Source organism: Drosophila santomea, chromosome 2R, assembly GCF_016746245.2.
Source record: "Drosophila santomea strain STO CAGO 1482 chromosome 2R, Prin_Dsan_1.1, whole genome shotgun sequence".
NCBI lineage: Eukaryota > Metazoa > Arthropoda > Insecta > Diptera > Drosophilidae > Drosophila > Drosophila santomea.
The window spans coordinates 21,649,975-21,671,428 of NC_053017.2; the positions used below are offsets into that span (position 1 = coordinate 21,649,975).

At 49.3% G+C, this 21,454-nt stretch overlaps 2 protein-coding genes and 1 pseudogene across 4 annotated transcripts; 2 read left to right on the forward strand and 1 right to left on the reverse strand.

The window, feature by feature from the left end:
- Positions 1–2,153: 2,153 nt before the first annotated feature.
- LOC120445932 (long-chain fatty acid transport protein 4) lies at positions 2,154–6,265 on the forward strand. Of its 2 annotated transcripts, XM_039626596.2 has the most exons (5): positions 2,163–2,262; positions 2,918–2,919; positions 3,641–3,944; positions 4,003–5,476; positions 5,802–6,265. In XM_039626596.2, coding segments are annotated over exons 2-5 (2,088 nt in total). In that variant the 5' UTR covers positions 2,163–2,262; position 2,918; the 3' UTR covers positions 6,111–6,265. The 2 variants fall into 2 exon arrangements, with proteins under 2 accessions (XP_039482529.1, XP_039482530.1); XM_039626595.2 differs by lacking the exon at positions 2,918–2,919 and having other exon boundaries at positions 2,154–2,262.
- Positions 6,266–9,797: 3,532 nt separating this feature from the next.
- Positions 9,798–10,395, reverse strand: LOC120444940 (annotated as a pseudogene).
- A 3,555-nt stretch (positions 10,396–13,950) lies between these two features.
- Positions 13,951–21,454, forward strand: LOC120445437 (tubulin beta-3 chain). 2 transcript variants are annotated; one of them, XM_039625869.2, is made up of 4 exons: positions 13,951–14,235; positions 19,071–19,179; positions 19,240–19,484; positions 19,541–21,454. In XM_039625869.2, the coding sequence occupies exons 1-4, from the start codon at positions 14,179–14,181 to the stop codon at positions 20,492–20,494; spliced, it is 1,365 nt and encodes a 454-aa protein (XP_039481803.1). In that variant the 5' UTR covers positions 13,951–14,178; the 3' UTR covers positions 20,495–21,454. The 2 variants fall into 2 exon arrangements, with proteins under 2 accessions (XP_039481803.1, XP_039481804.1); XM_039625870.2 differs by having other exon boundaries at positions 19,243–19,484.

The window sequence follows — 21,454 nt, forward strand, 5'->3', positions numbered from 1 at the left end:
CTCCGGAATCCGGATGCCCTGCAAATCCCTTAATTATATAACCTAGCAGCGCTGAGTCTGCAGAATTGGGGCCTGAAGTGTGCAAGATACGCGTCCTGTTGCGAGTAGGCTTCCGGAAAACAAGGGCCAAATATAGTGCTTCTTTAATCTCTCGAAACTCCGAATTTCATGCCCCCAAGTGGAGTGCTAAAAAGCCCACGGCCCTCTTCTATTGTTTCGCAGCGCCAATCGATGCCAATGCATTAACATTAAAACTTGGGTGCTGAAATTTTAATTAAAATGTGACAGGCAACTAGCGCACAATGAGCCCGCTCCCATCGCCGGATATCTTGGCCGGGCCCTCTTGTGTGTGCGTCTGGCATAAAAATATTCAGCATAAGTGGCGGCCACCCGGCGATGCTCGACATAGCAGAGCTGCCGACTTGCCGAGCAGCAGAGCTACCGAGCTGCCGAGCTGGCAGCAATTGTGCCATTTCAATCGACATCTGTTACTGATTTCAAAGAAACTTTTGTTGACAACACAAACAAATGCCAAATGCATGGGACGAGGGACGGGGGGCAGCAGGGATGCCGTCGCCTGGGGGCTTAAGGTACAAACCGTTTGACGCTTGCCTGCGCACGACTTTGCCCACCGCCCTCCAAACACCTACCACCGACCACCGCCCACCACCCCCCTGGCCAAGCTCTTTTGGCCCTGAACCCGAGCCAGGACTCACGTGTGGCCCAAAGTGCCGCACAGCTGACGTTAACGTTATCAGCAAGCGGCTGTGCCGGTGAAATTGTGTGGGTCTGTTTTCATACCCAGCCAAGAGGCAGTTCGCAGGGCATGCTCGAAGATTCGCCATCTGTGCAACAGCGAATTACTGTCTTCAAACGCAGTTAACTAACATACAACATTGCTTACCTAAGGTACTTAGGTACTTCAAAGGATCTCTCTATTGCTAACATATTTAAAGTGCATCCCTGGGTACCTCACAGTCGTCACCCTTAACTTTCCTCCTGCATCTGTGTGCGTATGTGTGTGTGTGTAGCTGCTTCTGGGCCTCTCCTTTGCGAGTGTGTGTGTGTTTTTGTTTTCGCCGGCTACAAACAAAGTTGACTGAGGCTGCCAGTTTGCGTGTCTGCGAGCCTGCATTTGAAGGCTGTGCAGCAAAGGCATCTGACATCAAGGCACGACGGAAGCCCGGCGGTGGGAGCGAGAGGCAGTGTGCGAGCGGGAGAGTGTGTGTGTGCGGCAGTCCTGTGGGTGGGTGTGTGTTTTCGGCGGCGCCATTGTCGATAATAACGATGGACTGAGCCTGAGCCCCGGGTCGCAGGTTTTTTTGTGCGCGTAACATGTGTCAATTACAGGCGCCCACACCCACACACCCACATTCACACACTCGCACACACACAGAGAGCGGCTGGAACAGCCGGCACGACCAACACACACCCACAAACGCATATGCGCTCACTTAGTTTCGCTCTCACACCGTCGATAACTCAAAAAGCTGCCAAAAAGTATGAGCACATTTTTTATATGCGCCGCCCGAAAGTATGCACATATTTTTTATATTTGTGCTGCCGGCATTTGACAGCTAAGCGACGCTGCCCTATGTTAATTTATTTTCACACAGCATTTGCTTTTTTTTTTATTTGTTTGTATGTGCTGTGCGGGTGGGGGGAGGGGGCAAATTACTTTCTGGCTCTGTTTTTGTTGGCAAATAAAAAAGCTTAATTAAAAAATTCCGTTTCGCTGTAACAGGTGGAAAGGCCAGCTGCTAAGTAAAACGGCCAAACTTTGCTACTCCAAGAGTTTGGCGGGCACTTTAAATCAGCAGTGCCCGCAGTTGCCACTTCTTGTGTAGAAGACTTGGCTTTCTATATATACGCATTATCAAAAAATAGTTTGAATTACTGCTCTCTGAATAAAGTTGCAATTAAATTTGGAAGTTTTCTTTTTTTAATAAGTCAAGCGAGATAACAGGGCTCTGTTAACTCAACAGCAGTTAAGCGATCTCGTAACAGCAGGTTCTCCACTGAGTTACACTTTCGGAGGCTGTAGCTCTCCACCGCTCTCATTCTCAGCTCTTTCTAGCTCTCTTACTCTCCGCCGCTCTCCAAGCAGAACGTCTGTGAGTATAAAAGCCGGCTCCCCCTCGCAGCAGCAGTTATTTCGACGATCCGCCGTCGGGTGAACAGATCAGTCGTGCTGTATATACACCAACATCTATGTGTTCTGGTTTTCCGTGCAAGTAACCGTTGTGATCGTGCGAATGAAAAGTATGTCACTGGGGGGCGCTGCACTGGCACTGAAAAGTGAATTACATTGATCGTGACATGGGGATGCGAAATGTCGCCAAACGAAAAAATAAACCGTAGTGTAACTCTCGTGAAGGCCACACCAACTAGAAAATCAACCGACAAACCAAAAGTTGTGCCAAGAACTGCGTGTGCGCAGAGGCGCTTGGGAAAACTCTGTGACTGGCATACGAAATAAGTCAAGGTCCACTGGCTCAAGTAGACGCCAGAACATAAGTCATACAGCCCCACAGACTTATTGAGATAGCACCCATTTGCCATATATACCCATCCATAATCGCGCATAATCGGTAGCAATGAACTTTGAAGCCGTCGCGTCACTTGATAGCTTCCTTAACCCATGTGTGCTCTGTGGGTTCCGATTACACCAGTTTCCTACTCGTTTCCCTGTGCAAAACATAACTGCATTATTAACAAGTGTTTCGAACACCTTTCCATTGTTTGGCGCTTCGCGATAAGCCGGCACAACAAAGAGCCCCAGACGCCGTCATATCAGTTCAGTTGAGTTCTGTTCAGTTCAGTTGGGTTCTGCTGCTCCCAGCAGGGAGGTTCGATGGCTGGAGCCGTTTTATGGACTGACTGCCCTCTCAGGAGCCCACTTAGCCATCCAATCTAGGAGTTCGAAGAGATTAGTGAAAGATTAATCCCCTAGAAACTCAAAAAAATTCCATGCTTAACGGGCTAAGGCTGCACTCTCCGTTTATAGATATAAGTCGCCATAATAAAAACATTCGCTTGGGTCGTAAATGTTGTATGAAATGTAGCAATTAGCCTTGTTCCCACATAAAACACTTTTATAATGATGTAAAAGTAATTAGCCACTCTTCCCCAACAAGATCGTAAGATAATGTTTCTATTATATTGGCTCAAATAGTTCCTGGCCCTCATAGGGAGAGATCAGTGTAATGAGTAAAGTAGCTAACCGCATCTGGCTTTCCATTCCAGTTATTTAAATTAAACTGGGTGCGAACAAATGTTTTTAGTGCATGAGGGGATTTTCACAGCACTTGTCACTCCCCCGCCCACTCCCCCCTAAACCACACGTACCGCTCATGGCGGCTGATAAGAACTTGCGGCCCACAAGTCCACAAACAGTTAGTAAATCGGTATCAGACTGTGGAAACGCTATGGTGCGCTTATCACTCAGTCCCTCGCAGTCGGTTGCCCTAGGCACAAGTGGAACTGGGAACTGGAAACGGAAAACCAAGGGTGGCATCCACAGAGTGATCCATAAGGCCTTGCCGTAGCTGTCACTAGAATCACAATTCTATCCGCACGATTGAGCCACTTTTGACTAACTATTTCGACCATGTTTGCTCTCGCCCCCTGCCCTTTGAAGTGAGCGAGAACGAGAAGCGCGCCGATCTTGAGGATCAGGGTCAGGATCAGCAGCAGCAGCAGCAGCAGCAGCAGCAGCAGGAGCAGGAACAGGCTGGCGGGAAAATGGAGATCCTGCTGGAGCTGAACCTAAAGCAGAAGCTGGCCACCCGGCTGGGCACCGTCCTGGTGGCCACGTGCATCTTCGTCGGACTTTGCTGGGACAGCGCGTTGGCCAGCCTAACACTGGGAGCAGTGGTGGCGCTCCTGCTGAGAAATCCAACCTTCGTCTTTGCCTTGGTGATGACCGCCTCTAGGGACGTGAAGTGGGTATACATGTGGCTAATCTCCCGGAGGAACCTACCAACTTTCCAAGTCTTTCAGGGCTTTCCAGCGTTTCGTGGCGCTCAACATCTACCTGCTGAGGAAGGATCGCGGGGGATTCACTGTGGCCCGCTGCTTCCAGGAGCAGGCCAGACGTCGTCCCAAGAAGACGTGCTTTGTGATGGACGATCGCCGGCTGAGCTTTGCAGAGGCTCTGGAGTTTAGCCAGAAGATCGCCGGATACTTCAAGGAGCGCGGCCTGCAGGAGGGCGACTGTGTGGCCCTGCTGATGGAGACGCGTCTGGAGTATCCCTGCATTTGGCTGGGTCTCTCCCAGCTGGGCGTAATCACAGCCCTGATCAACTCCAATCTGCGCGGGGAGACGCTGCTGCACTCCATTAGGGTGGCCAATGCCAAGGCCCTGATTGTGGGCAGTGAACTCCTGGATGTGCTCAAATCCCTCAGGGAGAAGGAGCAGCTGGATGTGCCCATCTATCAATACACCGATGATGAGGTGCGCGGCGTTGCTGGACATGATCTGCTGCCAGGAGCTGTGGACTTGGTTATTGCTCTCAGGACCCAAACCAAACTGCAGCTACCGCGTACTGCGCGTCCAGAAGAAGCGCGCTCCAAGTTGCTCTATGTGTACACCTCCGGAACTACGGGCCTGCCCAAGGCAGCTGTGATCACCAACCTGCGCTTCCTCTTCATGTCCGCGGGATCCTACTACATGCTGAGGATATCCAGCAATGATGTGGTGTACGATCCCCTGCCTCTCTACCACACCGCCGGCGGCATCGTGGGAGTGGGCAATGCCATCCTCAATGGCTCCACGGTGGTGCTGCGCAAGAAGTTCTCGGCCAGGAACTTCTGGCTGGACTGCAATCGCCACAGCTGCACCGTGGCCCAGTACATCGGGGAGCTGTGTCGCTATCTCCTGGCCACGTCCTACGAGCCCGACCAGCAGCAGCACAGCCTGCGCCTGATGTACGGAAACGGACTGAGACCGCAGATCTGGTCGAAGTTCGTCCGCCAGTTCAACATTCCGCACGTAGGAGAGATCTACGGCGCCACCGAGGGCAACTCCAACCTGATCAACATCACCAACCGCGTGGGCGCCATCGGATTCGTTCCCGTCTACGGAGCGCGGCTCTACCCTGTCCAGGTCCTGCGCTGCGACGAGTACACGGGTGAGCCGCTCAAGGACTCCAAGGGTCACTGCATCAGGTGTCTGCCCGGGCAGGCGGGTCTCCTCGTGGGCAAGGTCGATGCCCGGCGGGCGGTGAGTGCCTTCCATGGATACGCCGACAAGGGAGCCTCGGAGCAGAAGCTTCTGCGAAATGTCTTCGCCTCCGGAGACGTCTACTTCAACTCGGGCGACATGGTGGTGCGCGACATTCTCGGCTACTTCTACTTCAAGGATCGCACGGGCGACACCTTCCGCTGGCGGGGCGAGAACGTGGCCACCCAGGAGGTGGAGGCCATCATCACGAACTGCGTGGGCTTGGAGGACTGCGTGGTGTACGGTGTGCAGGTGAGTTTCAGATACTTCCGATACTCTTTTTCTTAGTATGGTGCAAACTATGAATCGTAAATAATTGAGACCTGATCATTATCGTCAAATGGTTTAGGGACCACTTGAGACTGGTGAATCGAATTTGCTTTTGATTACCGTTTAGTGGCAAACTGAATTATGTTTCTAGATCGCATATATAACTATTGTTTGAGTGTAGCCAAGGGAACTACCCATGTGGAACTTAGTCACCTTTTTTGGGCTGTGCCATGTAGATAACACACTCGCACCACCTGAAACAAGTCGCAAACCTTGATTTTCACTATCGGCCCGCTTATCTTTGCAGATCCCCCATGTGGAGGGCAAGGCGGGAATGGCGGCGATTGTGGATCCGGATCGCAAGGTGGACATGGATTACCTGTCCGTGGTGCTGAGGGGCAGTCTGCCGCCCTACGCCCGCCCCCTGTTCATCCGACTGCTGGACGAGATTCCGCGCACCGCCACCTTCAAGCTGAAGAAACGCGAGTTGGCCAAGGAGGCATACGACATTGGCCAGCTCTCAGACCCCATTTACTACCTGAATCGCGACGGGATCTACAGGCCGCTCAGCCAGGAGCAGTACGAGTCGCTGCTGTCGGGAAAGGCGGGACTCTGAGCAAGGAGTTGTACCTTCTTGTGCCCACAATTGTATTCCAGCCACTTCGCTCTGTGTGTAAATAGCAAAACGTTTGTCTGTCCCAATGTAATTTTAACGCTTAAACAACGACTGATTCCGAAATACCAAAATACATAAATGCCCAAATGCCGAAATGCCGAAATAGTGATAAAGTTGTTTCGCTGCCGGGCCAAAATGCCGGGCGCGTTTCTTGGCCATAAAATGGCAGCTTAACCGATAATGGGAGCCAATACGTTTTACGGCCAGAAGATGCTGCTACCGCCACAAGATATATCGAAAGTGTTAAATCCCCAAGATTAAGTTCTCGCTCATTGGCAGCTGCTGCAGTTGCTTCCGCTTGCTGTTGCTACTTTTACAGTTGCTGCTGCTGTGCTGTTGCAACATTAACGCCATTTCCGCTCGCTTGCGGCAGCTGCGACTTCGTTGGCCGTCGCCTAAGATAAACGATGTGCAAAATCCATACAAAACAATGGCAGGAGCAGTGAAGGCAAGGTCTTGCAACCGCAGCCGCACAGCAGCGCAACATCGTCGATGGCCACCAATATCGATGGCGATGGCGAAAAAGTTGTGGCAGGCAATCATAAAAAACGAAGAAATGGCAAACAAAGCTGGGCGCCACTTTTAAGGCAGCGAGAATGGCGCTGCTGCGGCTCCTGGGAAGCCAAAGGTTCTGCGATGGCCAAAAGTTGTTGCACCTCCTCCTTTTCGATTTCGCAGGATGCCATTTCACTTGGAATATAAGAAAGCTCTTAAGGCTCCTGGAATGCGCTTTTCAGATATGTATCTCTTATGTCTAATTAAGATACACAACATGCGACAGAGGTTTCGAGTGAAAGAAGTACTCGCACTTGTTTTGGGCGCTCAAACATTCTCTCGAGTGAAGTTCAGTGTCGCAGGGATCCCGGGATTCCGATACACAATGTAAGAGCCTGATGCCCAAAATGCACATAAAGTTGCAGCTGCAGCAGCTGCCAAACTCCCCGGCCACGCCCCCCCACCGCCGCCGCCCTTTTCGCGACGCCATCGTCGATGTCATAAACAAAATGGCAGTTGTGGGTGCAGAAGTGCATGAATACGTTCGCATAGCTAATAACAATAAAAGCAACAACAAAAACAGCCATTGCAGCTGACACCAACAGGCAGCAGCGGAGTTCTTGTTGTTGTTGTTGCAACATTGGTGTTGTTGCTGCCTCTGTTGCCAGTTGCCACTGCTGCCGCTGTTGCTGTGGCTGTTGTTGTAACTTCGCGTGCGCCTGGCCTGCGTAAGTGGGAAAATTAAAAATTTCTCAATAATTTTTCGAAATGTTCGACAAGAACGTCGCTGCTCCTGCTGCTGCTCCTGTTCCTGCTCCTTTTTGGGCTCATTTAGAAGGCTTCTAGGGTGGACAGACGGGCGGTGGGTGGTTGGTTTGGGGTGGCAGTGGGTGGCATTGGGTGGCGGAGGCCGAAGCTCGGCGACGGCGCCACAGCTGCCATTGGAATTCCAAAGCTATTAAAACGCTGCCAGTGGAGCTACGACCAAACGGCACCAGTGTTTCCGTTTCCTTTCCCTTCCGCTGCTGCTGCTGCTGCTGCCCTTCGCCCGATTCGCGTACCCTTTTCCGAAGTGGGGTATGCCAAATTGATTGCTCGGCTTAGTCTCGGATTTGGCTAGCGTTTTTATGGGGCATCTTCGGGCGGCGAATGTTTCACATGCGGAATGTGAATTCGTGTTGCCTACTTCTGGGCGGATTGTGAAATTAAAGGTACCTTGCAAGCTCGTTCTCTTACTTTTGGTAAGGAATTAATCTGCCATAATTACAGGGTATCTGATCAGTTGTCATCCCTTTCGCCCTGCTTGTGCCACTTGGTGTGGCTGCTGCTGCTGCTGGCTGAATTGGTTTGGATCGCTCCGCTTCTGCTTGTATGCATTTGGGCTTAAAGGTTTTGCTTGCTTTTGTTTTTATGTTTCATACTGCCACTGCCACTGCCACACCGCCACACCGCCACCCACTTCCACTGCCACTCCCCGTCGCATTCCGCCCCTTTTTAGCCCACTCCGGGTCCTTGGCGAGCTTTGTCAGTTTGTGCTAATTACATTGCACCTGTGCATGACGTTTGATGTTGGCCTGTCGAGCTTCGACTGTCGCTTGTGTTTGTTGTTGGCCAGAGAGAGCCACTGTGTGTGTGTGTGTGTGTGTGTATGTGTGTGAGCTTAGCTTGTTTGGTTTTGGCCTTTTTGGGGCGCTGACTGAGCTGCAGCAGCAGCAGAAGGCAGCAAAAATTAATTAAAAGCCAACGTGCGGCGGCAATGCAATTAAATTCGATTTGGTCGGGACTCGAGCTGCTATTGGTAGTTGGAGCTCAGCTGGACGGCTGTTGTTGACATCATTTAATACAACAATGCGGCAGAATTATATTTCACAAACGTGTGTGTGTTGTGTGTTGTTTGTTGTGTGTTGTGTGTTTGTGCTGGAGCGTCAAAAGTTCACACAATGCAACACACACTCGACATGCGGCCCATGGCTTGTGTTTGTGTGCTTTTTTGTTTGTTTTTCTACGGAATCTCGGCTGTTTGTCAGCTGATCTGCCTATTTGGCGATTCTGCCCCCTGCCACACAGCTTCCCGTGGCTTTGAGTGTGTGTGAGCCTTTTGATTCGTGGCACCTTTTGGATTTGACAGTTTCGTAATTAACTGCATTGGGCTGCCGCAGTGTGCTGCATACTTTCGGGGGCGCCTCAATCCGCATTGGCATTTTGCAACGCAATTACTTTGGCCGGCGCTCCAAAAACTTTTTCCTATTCATTTCCACTAGGCATTGATGTCGGATTCCGGATTGCGGATTCCGGGAACGGGAAGTTTGCCAGCGAATCAAGTTGATAGGGAGTACGTGACAGCTTGCAGCAGAGCCAGTGGACCGCAGGACGCAGAGGACACACGTGTGTGCGCTGTGAGCTGCTTTCTCCGGGTTTTAGCCATTTCCGGCCACCATTTCACTTTGAAGGCACACAGCTGGCTCCGCTCGGCCAATCCGCTGTGTTGTTTTTTATGGGGCCACCGCTTTATGCGCCCGCATATTAAACAATTATTGCCAAACGGCGAGCGACAGCTGCGTTGTGTCGCCAATGTCGTTAGTTGGTGGGCACTCGTGGTGGCGTCTCCTGGACTCCTGATGCTCTGGTGCTCCGGCACTCTGGCATCCCAGCTGGACGAATGGCAGGAGGCCTATGCTGTGCCGAGCAATTTTTTCTTTTTTTTACCATTTTAACCAAAGCAGAACGTGGCCAGTAACGTGGACCTCTCCTGCAACGCGGCTTACTGGACGGAACTGGCGTTCGTTGGCGCTCTTTTTTCGCGTTTCAGCGTCTGCTGCAATTTATGTGTATAAATGACAAAAGTACCGTTATTTATGGCCAGCAACCGCAACGCAATTTGGCAACACTTGTTGGCCAATTGGCCAAAATGTGAAGGCGGCAACTCAGCTGAGTTCTCGCTTCCCGTTCCCCGGGCAATATAATGTTTATATGTGGGCGAGAAGCAACATCTACATATCCACGCAATCACACACATTACCTAATATGAAAATCCAGGAGGAGATAGGCAGCACCCTCGCTAGCTGATCGAACTTTGAATTACCTAGAGATGAGGCGTTGTACCAATCACAATAGTTCCTTTTGCTAAATTTCTTATCTGTTTGATGAGATAGGAGTTTACTATTCACTTAACGAACTTAGCTTCATTTGAGGAGTGACCATCACACTCATACTACCCCTATTGCAGGGTATCTATTCACAACGAACATTTCTTGTGCGCTCTGGGCGAAATTTGAATTTTTATTGCTGATCGAAGCCTGCAGCACATTATATGACACCGCCGCCCACTTGCCGCCCACTTTCCGCCCCCAAATTATGCGTATTAAGGTCGTTTTGTGGGGGAGGTGGGTGGTTGAGATATCCCAGTTGCCCGATAGCTTGTTGCTGACATAAATCTGCTGCTCCTTGGGCCTTCTGTTTGTGTAAATGTGCCAAATGCGCTGGAAGCACCCCCTCCGCATCCTCCGCCTCCTTTGCTCCGATATTGAGTTGACCCTTCTGCTTTGTTGTCGCGCCTTTTATTATGCTAATATTTTTAGGGCATTGCCAAGATTTATTGAAATGGCTGCGGCGGTTCGTCCATACCTATATATATATACATATATATAGATATATTGAATATGCCCGATATTGTCTTCAGCCGCTGGAAAGGTGCAAGGAGTCCTCGGGCAGTTTGAGCCTGCGGCCACATGGCGTATGCGCGATTTCGGGGCCATAACAATTAAATTGTCATTTGGTTGGTTTCGGTGTCGTTCTGGGTGTCGGTGTCGGTGCAAACGCTTGTTGCTGCTTGTCTCGCCTCGTGTTGCATAATTGGCAACGTTTTTGCAATTAAAACAACTAATTGGCAGCAAAAACTATTCGGCAGCCAGAGCAGCAGATGTTAGCTGCTCTGGGAAATGCGGGGCTTCCATAAAAAACTATGCGAAAAATTAGTTGCATAAATTTCTGCTGAAAGTTGCAACTTTGCGGGGCTGGCTAATTGCAGGTGGGGTGGGCAGAGTGCTGAACTCTGTTTTTCCTTTCGCAAAAGTGTCCAGCAGCGGCGAACTGGCCAATATAAATGTGTTTTTGGTTTGACAACTATTTGGCTTTTCCCCAATTTCCACTACGATTACTTTCGCAAAAGTAGTGGAAATTTAAGGGATGCCAGCTCGCAATATGCCGCACTTTTTAAGGGAAAAGCTCGAAAAAAGGGTTGAAAGCACAGGTGTTTATGCTTTGTTCGATTCTCGTAGGCCTCGGGATGAAAGTGTAGCTGCCGGCTTTCACTGCCCCCTGCCAGCGTGGATTGTTATGATTTTACAACAATATTATTTTTCCATCAACAACATCAGCAAAAATCAATCAAGTTCAATTAAAATGCTGCCAACGGCCACAAAAAGAGCCGACAAAACTCAAAAAACCAAACAAACTCGAAAAAAGATGCAGGGAAACTCATGCAGCCAGAATGCAATTATGCAGAATTAATTTTACATAAAAATATAAAAAGTGTGTGTAGAACAAAAAGGATCGTCAGCAGCAGAAATTAAAATGCCAATTACAAATTGCAATTAAGAGACGAAAAGTAGGCAAGAAATTAAAATATCCCATGTCCTGCCTGGCAAATCAATCAAAACCAATTGCCTGCTTATGTGCGACTATGTAAACACGGTAATAACATTTGCACTGTTGCACATCCATTTATATCTATATATATAAATATATATATATATTAGTATGCAGATCCGTGTTGCTTTTGCTGTTTGCGAATAAATTTAACTATGGCAATGCGCAAATACAAAAAACACAAAGACAAATGCTGGCTACATTTCGCATTGTACGCATATATTTACGAGTATGTATGTACATATTTTGCCCAAATTTGTGATGTGTGTGTGTGGGTGTTTTTGTGCGTGTGCGAGCCGCATTTACACAAGTGCAAAAATTCCCAAAACACAAATCCTAAAAAAACATTTGTTACTTTTTGCGGGCGGCGGGGGGTGACCACACTCGCACACACCCAAATCCACACACACAAACACACACACACAGAATGCAGGCCAGCGCTTTCCATTGGCATTAGTGGGCTTTGTGGAAATACGGCGGTGTGTTTCGTCACGAGCGTAGTGCTGCCCAGCGAGGGGTCCTTTCCGAAGGATGAAGCTATTGGTGTTATTGTTGCGAAACTTTAAGCTGCAAGGCAGCTTAGTGCCCCCAGTGCGTCGAAAAATGATTATAGTATTACTATTACACATCTATCGCTAAATCTTGATGGTGTTGGCATGGTAGTTTAACTACTCAGCTGGGAGCATCTTGGATGCAATACTCCCTTCTAGTGATTCTAGTGATCTTCGTCTCTCTTTTTTTTGAGCTCCTTCTTTTTGAATCGATTCAGTCAGTTTCGGCACTAATTCCCTCTGTTGCCCACGCCCACTGACATTTCTAGACCTGACCTACAATGTCAGCCACATTTGCATACATTGTCCGCTGGTCCAGAGACCTGTAAGTCGGAAGTTGGGTTTAAGAGGTTGGAGGTTGGAAGTTCTGGCCTAAAGACTGCTGCCCTCCAGAACACGAGCCTGCAGATTGTTGTCCTCTTGTTGCGCATGAATGTACAACACTTTGTCTATTCGAGCTCGTAAATTCGAGATTAAATTTAGCAAACAGAGGCATAGAGATATGGATGCTCCGATCCGCTGCGCCATGCTGGTTTTGCCATCGAATTTAAAGTGAATTTTGCGGTTTGACTGCCGCTGAATGGAAATAGGAAAAACAGAGGCACTTGAGGAGTAGAAGCAGAAGTCCGAGTATGAGTCCGATCTTCCTCCCCACTTGGGCTCGTTTAGGCCTGCTCTTGGTCTTTCAACTTGAATGCAATTAGAAAGTAAAACGACTACAAATTGTCTTGCATTGGGGCATTGATTGATTTCCGAGGAAATGGGAAAATTGACGCCGCAGATCCAAATCCAGATCCCAATCCACGAACTGCGAGCGGCGAGTTGCGAGTTGCGAGTCGGGAAAGTCGCCAGCCGAGCGGAGCGGAGTCTGTCTAAAAATACCACGTTTTCCACACGGCATCTCGCTTTTCCTCTCCATTTCCATCTCCATCTCCATCTTCATCTGCATCTGCATCTGCATCTTCATTTCGTTTTCATTTCCATTTTGCCCGAGTGCATTAGGAGCTGCACAGCGAGGGAAAAACACATGTAAGAGGACGAAACATTTCTAATGACTGCGGTGACACTTTTGTGGAAGTGCACACAGTCCGCACAGTCGGAAAATGCACACACTCGCAGGACTGAGTTACTCTGAGATTCAGATACATATATTTAGATGCGGATACGGAGAAGTCGGGAGTCAGGGAGTCGAGTTGCATACCTGTGCACTCTGCCGGATAAAATTAGAACGTGAAAGTCGCTGCAGTTGACAGCGTAAAAATGTGTGAACTTAGGAACAGGAAAGCGACGGCGGAGTATGCTACTATATGCCATATATACGATATATGTGGGTATCTCTGATTTTCAGCGATTCGAAATTAATAACGAATAAGCGAATTACACTTGCCAGGAAGCCCAACTCCTTTTGCCAAACTTCTGCCCAACTGCCGCCGATTGACGCATAAACTTTCGAATTACCAAAAATGATTGGAGACCACCCCATGGCCACCACCCCTCCTCTGGGAACATACGAGTATTTTTAGAGCAGTCATAATACAGTCACTGTTTCATTTTTATTGGTACAAAACAACATGTACTAAGCGTGTTTCATGCCGAATTCTGGGATACGCAGATATGGATAAGCTTAGTACTAGTTTATAAACATTTTTATTGAGTTTCAGCTCGAGTGCCCCAGTCTGTAATTTTTGAAAACAATAAACAATAATGCAAATGTGCGATAAAGTAACTTTAAAAATTTAAACTTGATAGTGAAAGGGAGTGCGTCACTGGCGAGATTTTCTACTTGTGCTTGGTCACTAATGATTAATTCGAATTAAACATAACTACCCACAAAGTAACTATGCTTTTTTGCTTTTTTGAAGCAACTTGCTCACTTACTTCATGTGAATTCATGCTGCCATGTGGCGAGTTTTGAGCTGGCGAACTCCGCATTGGCCCCACTGTGCGCGCGTGTCTGTGTGCGTATCTGTGTGCCTGCCGCTGCCTCGGTGTGAGTGCGATCGGCCGTCTCGCTCTGGCACTCGAGTCGCCGTCGACTCAAAGTCACCAGAACATCGTCGACGGACTCGAGTTTGGTTCCGCCGATCAGTTGTGTCTTGTGCGTTGTGCGGTGAAGTTGCGCCTTCGTTCTGAAACCTGAAAAGCTGAGAATCAGAACTGCTGAACATCAGAACCTCTGAACCTCTGAACATCTGAGCATCTGAACGTCTGAAAATCCAGCAGATACTCGGACCGTGCGGCGCATCCTTCTCCAGACTGAGAGCGAGATCCGATTCCAGCCTTAGCCTTCCACTCCACAAATCGCCACTTTCGAGATGAGAGAAATTGTTCACCTGCAGGCCGGCCAGTGTGGCAACCAGATCGGCGCTAAGGTACGTTTCGTTACTAGTCTCTCACATTTTGCAGCTCACATTTTCTCGAGTCAGTCGCTGATTTCGGCTGATTTCTGGTGGCACTTAATTTATTCAGATTGCCCGAAAACGTTTTTCAATGAGTTTCCAAAATGATCGATGTCGCCGCCTTTTTCAGCGCATTCAGCAATTAAAGCGAAAGAAAATTAACAACAAAACAGCGCAAGCAACAAAAAATACGTTAAATAAAAAATGAAAAAATGCAAAGTGCAAAAAGTGGACGGGCAAAGAAACTTATTCAGAGTTCGTCTGGCACTCAAAATGCCCTTTCTGCTTCGCAAAAAACACAAAAAAACACTAAAATCGCAAAAAACGAAGAAAAGAAAACGGGTTGGGCCGGCTGCAGATCACGAAAAGTGATTCATGGCAAACCCTCCCCGGGGAAATTGGGGTGGGGAGGGGAAGTTTGGCTGAATAATTGGGAGAATTATGAGTGAGGCGCAAATCGGCGAGAAAACTTCGGCACTTCTGCAATTTCCAGCGGACTCTGCCTCGCTGCCCTGCAGTTGGCCAAGAAGGGAAATCTCTCGAATTATCTGACCGGAGAAATCTTTTCGCTTTGCTTGAGTTTCCTGCGCTCCAGAGAAACCACAAAAATTGCAATAAACGAAGTAATTGTAGGCAAAGAAATCTTTATAGTCGTACCATATAACTTGACTCTCGTTTGTGCTCACTGGAGTAGCAACCGAAATCATAAATAACCATGAGTATAATATACACATTAATCCGATATATGGTTAATAAATAAATAATAGTTTCTGCCGCAGCTATATACAAATATTTATAAGAGGGTTCCCCAATATCCAACGATTCGCAGCTGTTTCAATTATTCCCCAGAATTCCGTGTAGAGTAGAGTATCCGATGACTGATCAGCAAGTAGGCGACAATAATGCCAGCTACTGGGCTTTTATCAATCGCGGAGTGAATGAGCAACGGAAATCCGAGAAATGCCAGCGAATCGTAGCAATTAGGTTCTGATTTCCAGTGGGGCACACACTCGTATAGGATAGTCCACTCAATCAGCAGGCCCGAAAAACAAAGTGCAGCTCTTCGCGAAAAGGAGGCAGGCGGCCAACCGGCTTTTGGCCAACTCGGCTGCTTTTTGGCCATACCAGTTTGGGATCGATGTGGCGGACAAGTGGACAAGTGGACAAGTCCCCGCTGAGTGCATTTTTCTGCGGCATCAATGTCAATGCCACAGATTTGTACAATCGCCGAATTGCCCCCCTGCAAAGTGGGTCGCATTTGGAGCGCCGTGCTGATAAAACCACATAGCCGTAGTACACTCACGAAAGATAAGCCCGCGGATCTCAATCATTTGATATGAGTCAATTTGCGGAGCATACAACAACGCAGCGACTAGTCAGCAGCTTCTATTTGAAAGCAAACTCGCCTGCCTTCTCGGCTTCCCGGAATTTCGGTGTTTCGCTGTTTCGCTGTTTCGGCAATGGCAATGGGGCAGTTTTATGGGGCAGCGTTTGTAGGTATATAAGTACTTCAATGAGATATGATGGGAAGTTTGTCTGGTAATTTGAGCAGTGAACCCCCTCCTCCTCCCCCTGGTAATGTGAGACCCCAAAAAGCAGAGAAACTGACAAAAAAAAACTAACAGCTGAGTGGGCAAGCGGTTTCTTGAATATGAATTGTCCCCTGGCGGTGCCAAAACCGCACAAGTGCAGCAGCAGCAGCAGAAGAAGAAGGAAGGAAGTGACTCACCGGACCTGTCCTGTATACGATTACAGGATACCACTGTGCGACTCCCCTTTTGGCTCGAGCCACGACGATAAATGCATACTAAGTGCGCGGCCTGCGAGAGATTAAGTGGGATCCGAATAAGAATACGAATCCAAAAGGCCGTCCAGATCGCCGAAGTCAATAAACCCGCGGCTCTTTCTCCCTCGGAATCTTATCGCCTTCCTCCTTCTTTTTTGACACTCTGCAGCAGCTGCGAGGCAAGACAAACGTCAGGAGTGGGTGGTGTGGCATGGTGTGGGGGGTCTGCAATTGAGGAATTTTCCCCGTCGGATGCCAAATGCTTTGTATCTTGTGAAAATAGCACTCTCCGTCACTCCGACACTCTGCACAGTCAGCGATCCTCGGCAGCGAGAAGACTTGGAGCCCAAGTTCACGCCCGAGTGATTCCCTCCTAGACGAAGTGCAGCAGTGATGCAGTGATGCAGTGATGGAGTGGAGGAGTCTCTGGCTCCCAGACATGCAACACTTAATGAGGGCGTCTCGATTGCCAGTCGCCAGAAGATCGCATGCTAGAGGCGTGGCCAGGGGCGGCGGTCGCAACTCCAAAGGGGGCTTAGACCTGGCCAGTTGTCAGTTTCCAGTCTTTAGCCTCTATTCTCCAGCTGGAAGCCAATTGCATGAAGTAAAGAGCTGTTAGAACAGATGTTGGATGAGAGCCTGAAAACTAATTGTCTGAGAGCTTCATTCATAATAGAGATTTTCCCTTTAAGCTGAAAGAAACATATATAGTCCTTAGGACATTCTATCATCTCAGCCCCATAAACTACCTAGCTTGAGGCTTTTCAAGACCATTTACTTTAGAAGAAGCAATCCGATTCGACTATAATTTTCCCCAGCAAATTGAATTCTCGCCAGCGATCGTGTTTGCCCGAAATAAATCTGGCCGAAAAGCCATCAATCTATAATTGCAATCTAACTGTGCGTCCATTTATACTTCCAACTGCCGTTCACCGAAAAGGCCGACGCTTTTCCGACAAAGCCATTATCCATTAGCTGGCAAAGGAAAATCCGAGTTGCAGCATTAGTCGAATGTAAAAGTAAAGCGATCAGCGATGGTCGTGCCCCAAAAGTAGAGGGGGAAATGGAAAAGGGGAGGCCGTGAAAAACGACTTTTCACTTCAACAGTTTTGTGTGCTAATTCGGTTTTCATATTTGTTGCTGCCGCGTGTGGTTTTGTTTTCTGTTTGGTCGGCCTTCTGAGCCGAGCTTCGCTGTTGGAGCTTCATAATTGCAGCGGCCACACTCCAATTAAATTTGATGATCTTGCTAAGATTGCAGTTGGCTGAGATTCACTTCGTTGCCGTAGTTGTTTCTGCCCCTCCCCGCTGGGCCTTAAATAAACAAAGAAATGCAGACGCCATGGGTAGCTCCACTCCTCCTTCCTTTTCCTTCTCTTTAGAGTCGTATCCCCATCCCATCTGAATCCCCATCCCCATCTGAATCCCCATCCACAGTGCGCAGTGCCTTTGTTTATAGTCGCACACGTCAAGTTCAAGTGCCAAAGGGAAACGACTCAGACTGCCGTCTGACATCGCTAACATTTTTATTATTTCCCCCGTTTTCCCGGCGAAGAATCTCGGGCACTGTTGCCAAGCCACAGAGCGTCTCGCTCCGGTGGAGAGCGATCCCTGCTGATCCCCAAAACCGATCCCCAAATAGTCGCCCAATGATCTCCGAAAGGCGCCCAAATTTGGTTCTTGTTAAACGCAGCACAACAATTGCAGAGCACTTCCTCAATAAATCGCCGCAATCCATCGCTGTGTATCCATGAGATACTTATAGTAATTTATCGCATTTCGATGGGTTCACTGGAGGGGGAGTCTAGGGGGGTGGCCCCATCTAATGGTGGGTCATTGGCCTGCAGTCTCTAATTCTTGGCTCCCGATGAGTCAGCAGTCGCCGAAGTGTATCTCTCCACTATCCCAATCCCAATCCGCATCCAACCCATCCCAAAGAATCCCAACCCAACCCATTCCGCTCTGCTCTGCTCTGCTATTTTTAAATGCATTTCTCCCCAGGAGCGACGTGTCGTGGAAATTTTGTCCCATACAGTGAGAGAGGGGCAGTGTTTTTCTTTTTTCTTTTTTGTATTTTGTATTTAATTTTTACCAGCCCCGGACGCATTCTTTAAATTTAGCACTAAATCAGGGCATGTTCGGATGTTCGGCGGCGTCCAAGACTGACGTTTGAAAAACTAAACATAAATTCGGTTTTCCCTTTTTTCGGGGCAATCTGTCTCACTTCTGACTGCGCCATCGTAGGCCCCCTATATGGCCATATGGATATATGGACATATGGACATATGGACATATGGCCATCCGCATCCGCATTTAGCCCATATATATACTTGTGTACTTCTCCAAACCTCAAACTTTATGGGCTGCGGCTGCGCCTTGTTGTTTGTCACATTGTCACATTGCCACATTGCTACATTGCGACATTGGAGGAGGAGGAGGAGGCGGGAACAGAGATAGCTAGAATGGTTCTTCTGTGCCTCTCCAGAGTTTTTTGGATTTCGGGCGGATTCTGTGGCCGCGGCCATATGTCAGCGCCCAACATGAACTCTGACATGGCTGGGTGGGCACAATTACTCAACTTGATGAACGACCCCGGGAATATTTAGTGGGGCTTTGTGCCGGCTAAAGAGTCCGCAATCGCCCAGTGCGCCACTGCGTCCATAAAGACATCATATGGGTGGCTGATAAGGATGAAAGATCTCCGCTTGAGCGGCGGATAAGGAGCTGCCAAGATGCGGGCTGCAGCTTCTTATCTCAAGTGCTTGTGCTACTATATTCTGAGTAAGATAACCAGTTCTCTTTGAATAAAACATTCTTTGGCGTTCAGGAAATTTGCTAATTGGTTTAATAGAGTAAAGCTTGAAGAACTCATGCTAATTACTCCTAATCAAAGCAGCTCAATGAAGCGTAATATGAAAAATTCAATATATATGGCGTTCTTTTATAAGCAGTCTTAAGAGTTATGATGCTAGCATCCTGCCTCAAGTACACCTTTCTAACATCTAACATTTACTTTCCCGCAGTTCTGGGAGATCATTTCCGAGGAGCACGGCATCGACAGCAATGGCATCTACGTGGGCGACAGCGACCTGCAGCTGGAGCGCGTCAGTGTCTACTACAACGAGGCATCGGGTAACACTTTGCCATGTCACCAGATGACCAGTGGGTTTCACTAATGGCATCCTCTTTCAGCAGTCACGCGGTCCTCGGGCGGCAAGTACGTGCCCAGGGCCATCCTGCTCGATCTGGAGCCGGGAACCATGGAGTCGGTGCGCTCCGGTCCCTACGGCCAGCTCTTCCGCCCGGACAACTTCGTGTACGGACAGTCGGGAGCGGGCAACAACTGGGCCAAGGGTCACTACACCGAGGGCGCCGAACTGGTGGACCATGTGCTCGACGTGGTCCGCAAAGAGTGCGAGAACTGCGACTGCCTGCAGGTTGGTACTCTTTATCCTTGGACATAATCTGGTGCTGATTCCATGTGATTCAATAGGGCTTCCAACTGACGCACTCGCTGGGCGGCGGCACTGGCTCCGGAATGGGCACCCTGCTGATCTCGAAGATCCGCGAGGAGTACCCCGACCGCATCATGAACACCTACTCGGTGGTGCCCTCGCCCAAGGTGTCGGACACCGTGGTGGAGCCCTACAACGCCACCCTGTCGATCCACCAGCTGGTGGAGAACACAGACGAGACGTACTGCATCGACAACGAGGCGCTGTACGACATCTGCTTCAGGACGCTGAAGGTGTCCAATCCCAGCTACGGAGACCTCAACCACCTGGTCTCGCTGACCATGTCCGGGGTGACCACCTGCCTGCGCTTCCCCGGCCAGCTGAACGCCGATCTGCGCAAGCTGGCGGTCAACATGGTACCATTCCCGCGTCTGCACTTCTTCATGCCCGGCTTCGCGCCGCTCACCTCGCGGGGATCGCAGCAGTACCGCGCCCTCACCGTCCCGGAGCTGACCCAGCAGATGTTCGACGCCAAGAACATGATGGCCGCCTGTGATCCGCGCCACGGTCGCTACCTCACGGTGGCCGCCGTCTTCCGAGGACGCATGTCCATGAAGGAGGTGGACGAGCAGATGCTGGCGGTGCAGAACAAGAACAGCTCCTACTTCGTCGAGTGGATCCCGAACAACGTGAAGACGGCGGTGTGCGACATCCCGCCCAAGGGCCTCAAGATGTCCTCCACGTTCATCGGCAACACCACCGCCATCCAGGAGCTGTTCAAGCGGATCTCCGAGCAGTTCTCGGCCATGTTCCGGCGCAAGGCCTTCCTCCACTGGTACACCGGCGAGGGCATGGACGAGATGGAGTTCACCGAGGCGGAGAGCAACATGAACGACCTGGTCTCCGAGTACCAGCAGTACCAGGAGGCCACCGCCGACGACGAGTTCGACCCGGAGGTCAATCAGGAGGAGGTCGAGGGCGATTGTATTTAATGGTGTGGCCAGAGGAATGAGGGGCGTGCGTGACGGCGGGGGGCATAGGGATGTCCGCTTTCTGCGCGGCATGCGCCACCAGCTGGCGGCCAAGCACTGCAGCATCCTGTGACCACCGCCGTGGAACACACACACACACACAAACAGTCACAGCAGACGCAGACCACACACCACCACAATCATCACACACGGACACCGACACGGACGCGGACACGGACACGGACACGGACAGGAAGGACATGCAGACGGACAGGAAGGTCAAGCGTAGTTAGAACATCAAACGGAAATGTTCCCAATGTTCCCAATGTTTCCGCTGCTCCCCATCATCCAGCTCATCCATCATCGCTGCTCCCGCATCATCTCACATCTGACATCTCGCATCTCGCATCTTCATCTCTTTGTTCATTTTCGGCACTTGTCACCTCCGCTGCGCTATATACTATATACTCTACCATATATACCAAGTACACTTTACACGGAGGCACGTCTATCGCATTTCTCGCAGCCATTTTCACCCGCTTTCCACCCACCATCACTTCATTCACCACCCCAACTTTATACTACTATTTATCATATATCGCCACGTCAGCAGAGGGAACCGCAAGTAACTAGTATTTCAAAGGATATCGAATTTATGCAGAAATCTCACCTCGAGAATGTCCAGCGTCCACTTGGCGACACATACGTTTAGGGCTATACGATAAAGGAGCTCATCCAAAGATAATCGAACGAGAACTCTCATCGTCATGAGATCGATCCTCTATAAAAGGCAATTTCAAAAAGCATCCGTAATTGTATTTACATATTACATAATCTTAGGGCACAAGCTATTCACTTTGTATTCGTGTGCAGTACTTCTCTTGTAGTTTTATATGAATAAAAACATTTGTACCCAATAAACGACTAATAATGGCAAACACTTCTGACAAGTAATAAATGGAATTTATTTCAAATTTTAAA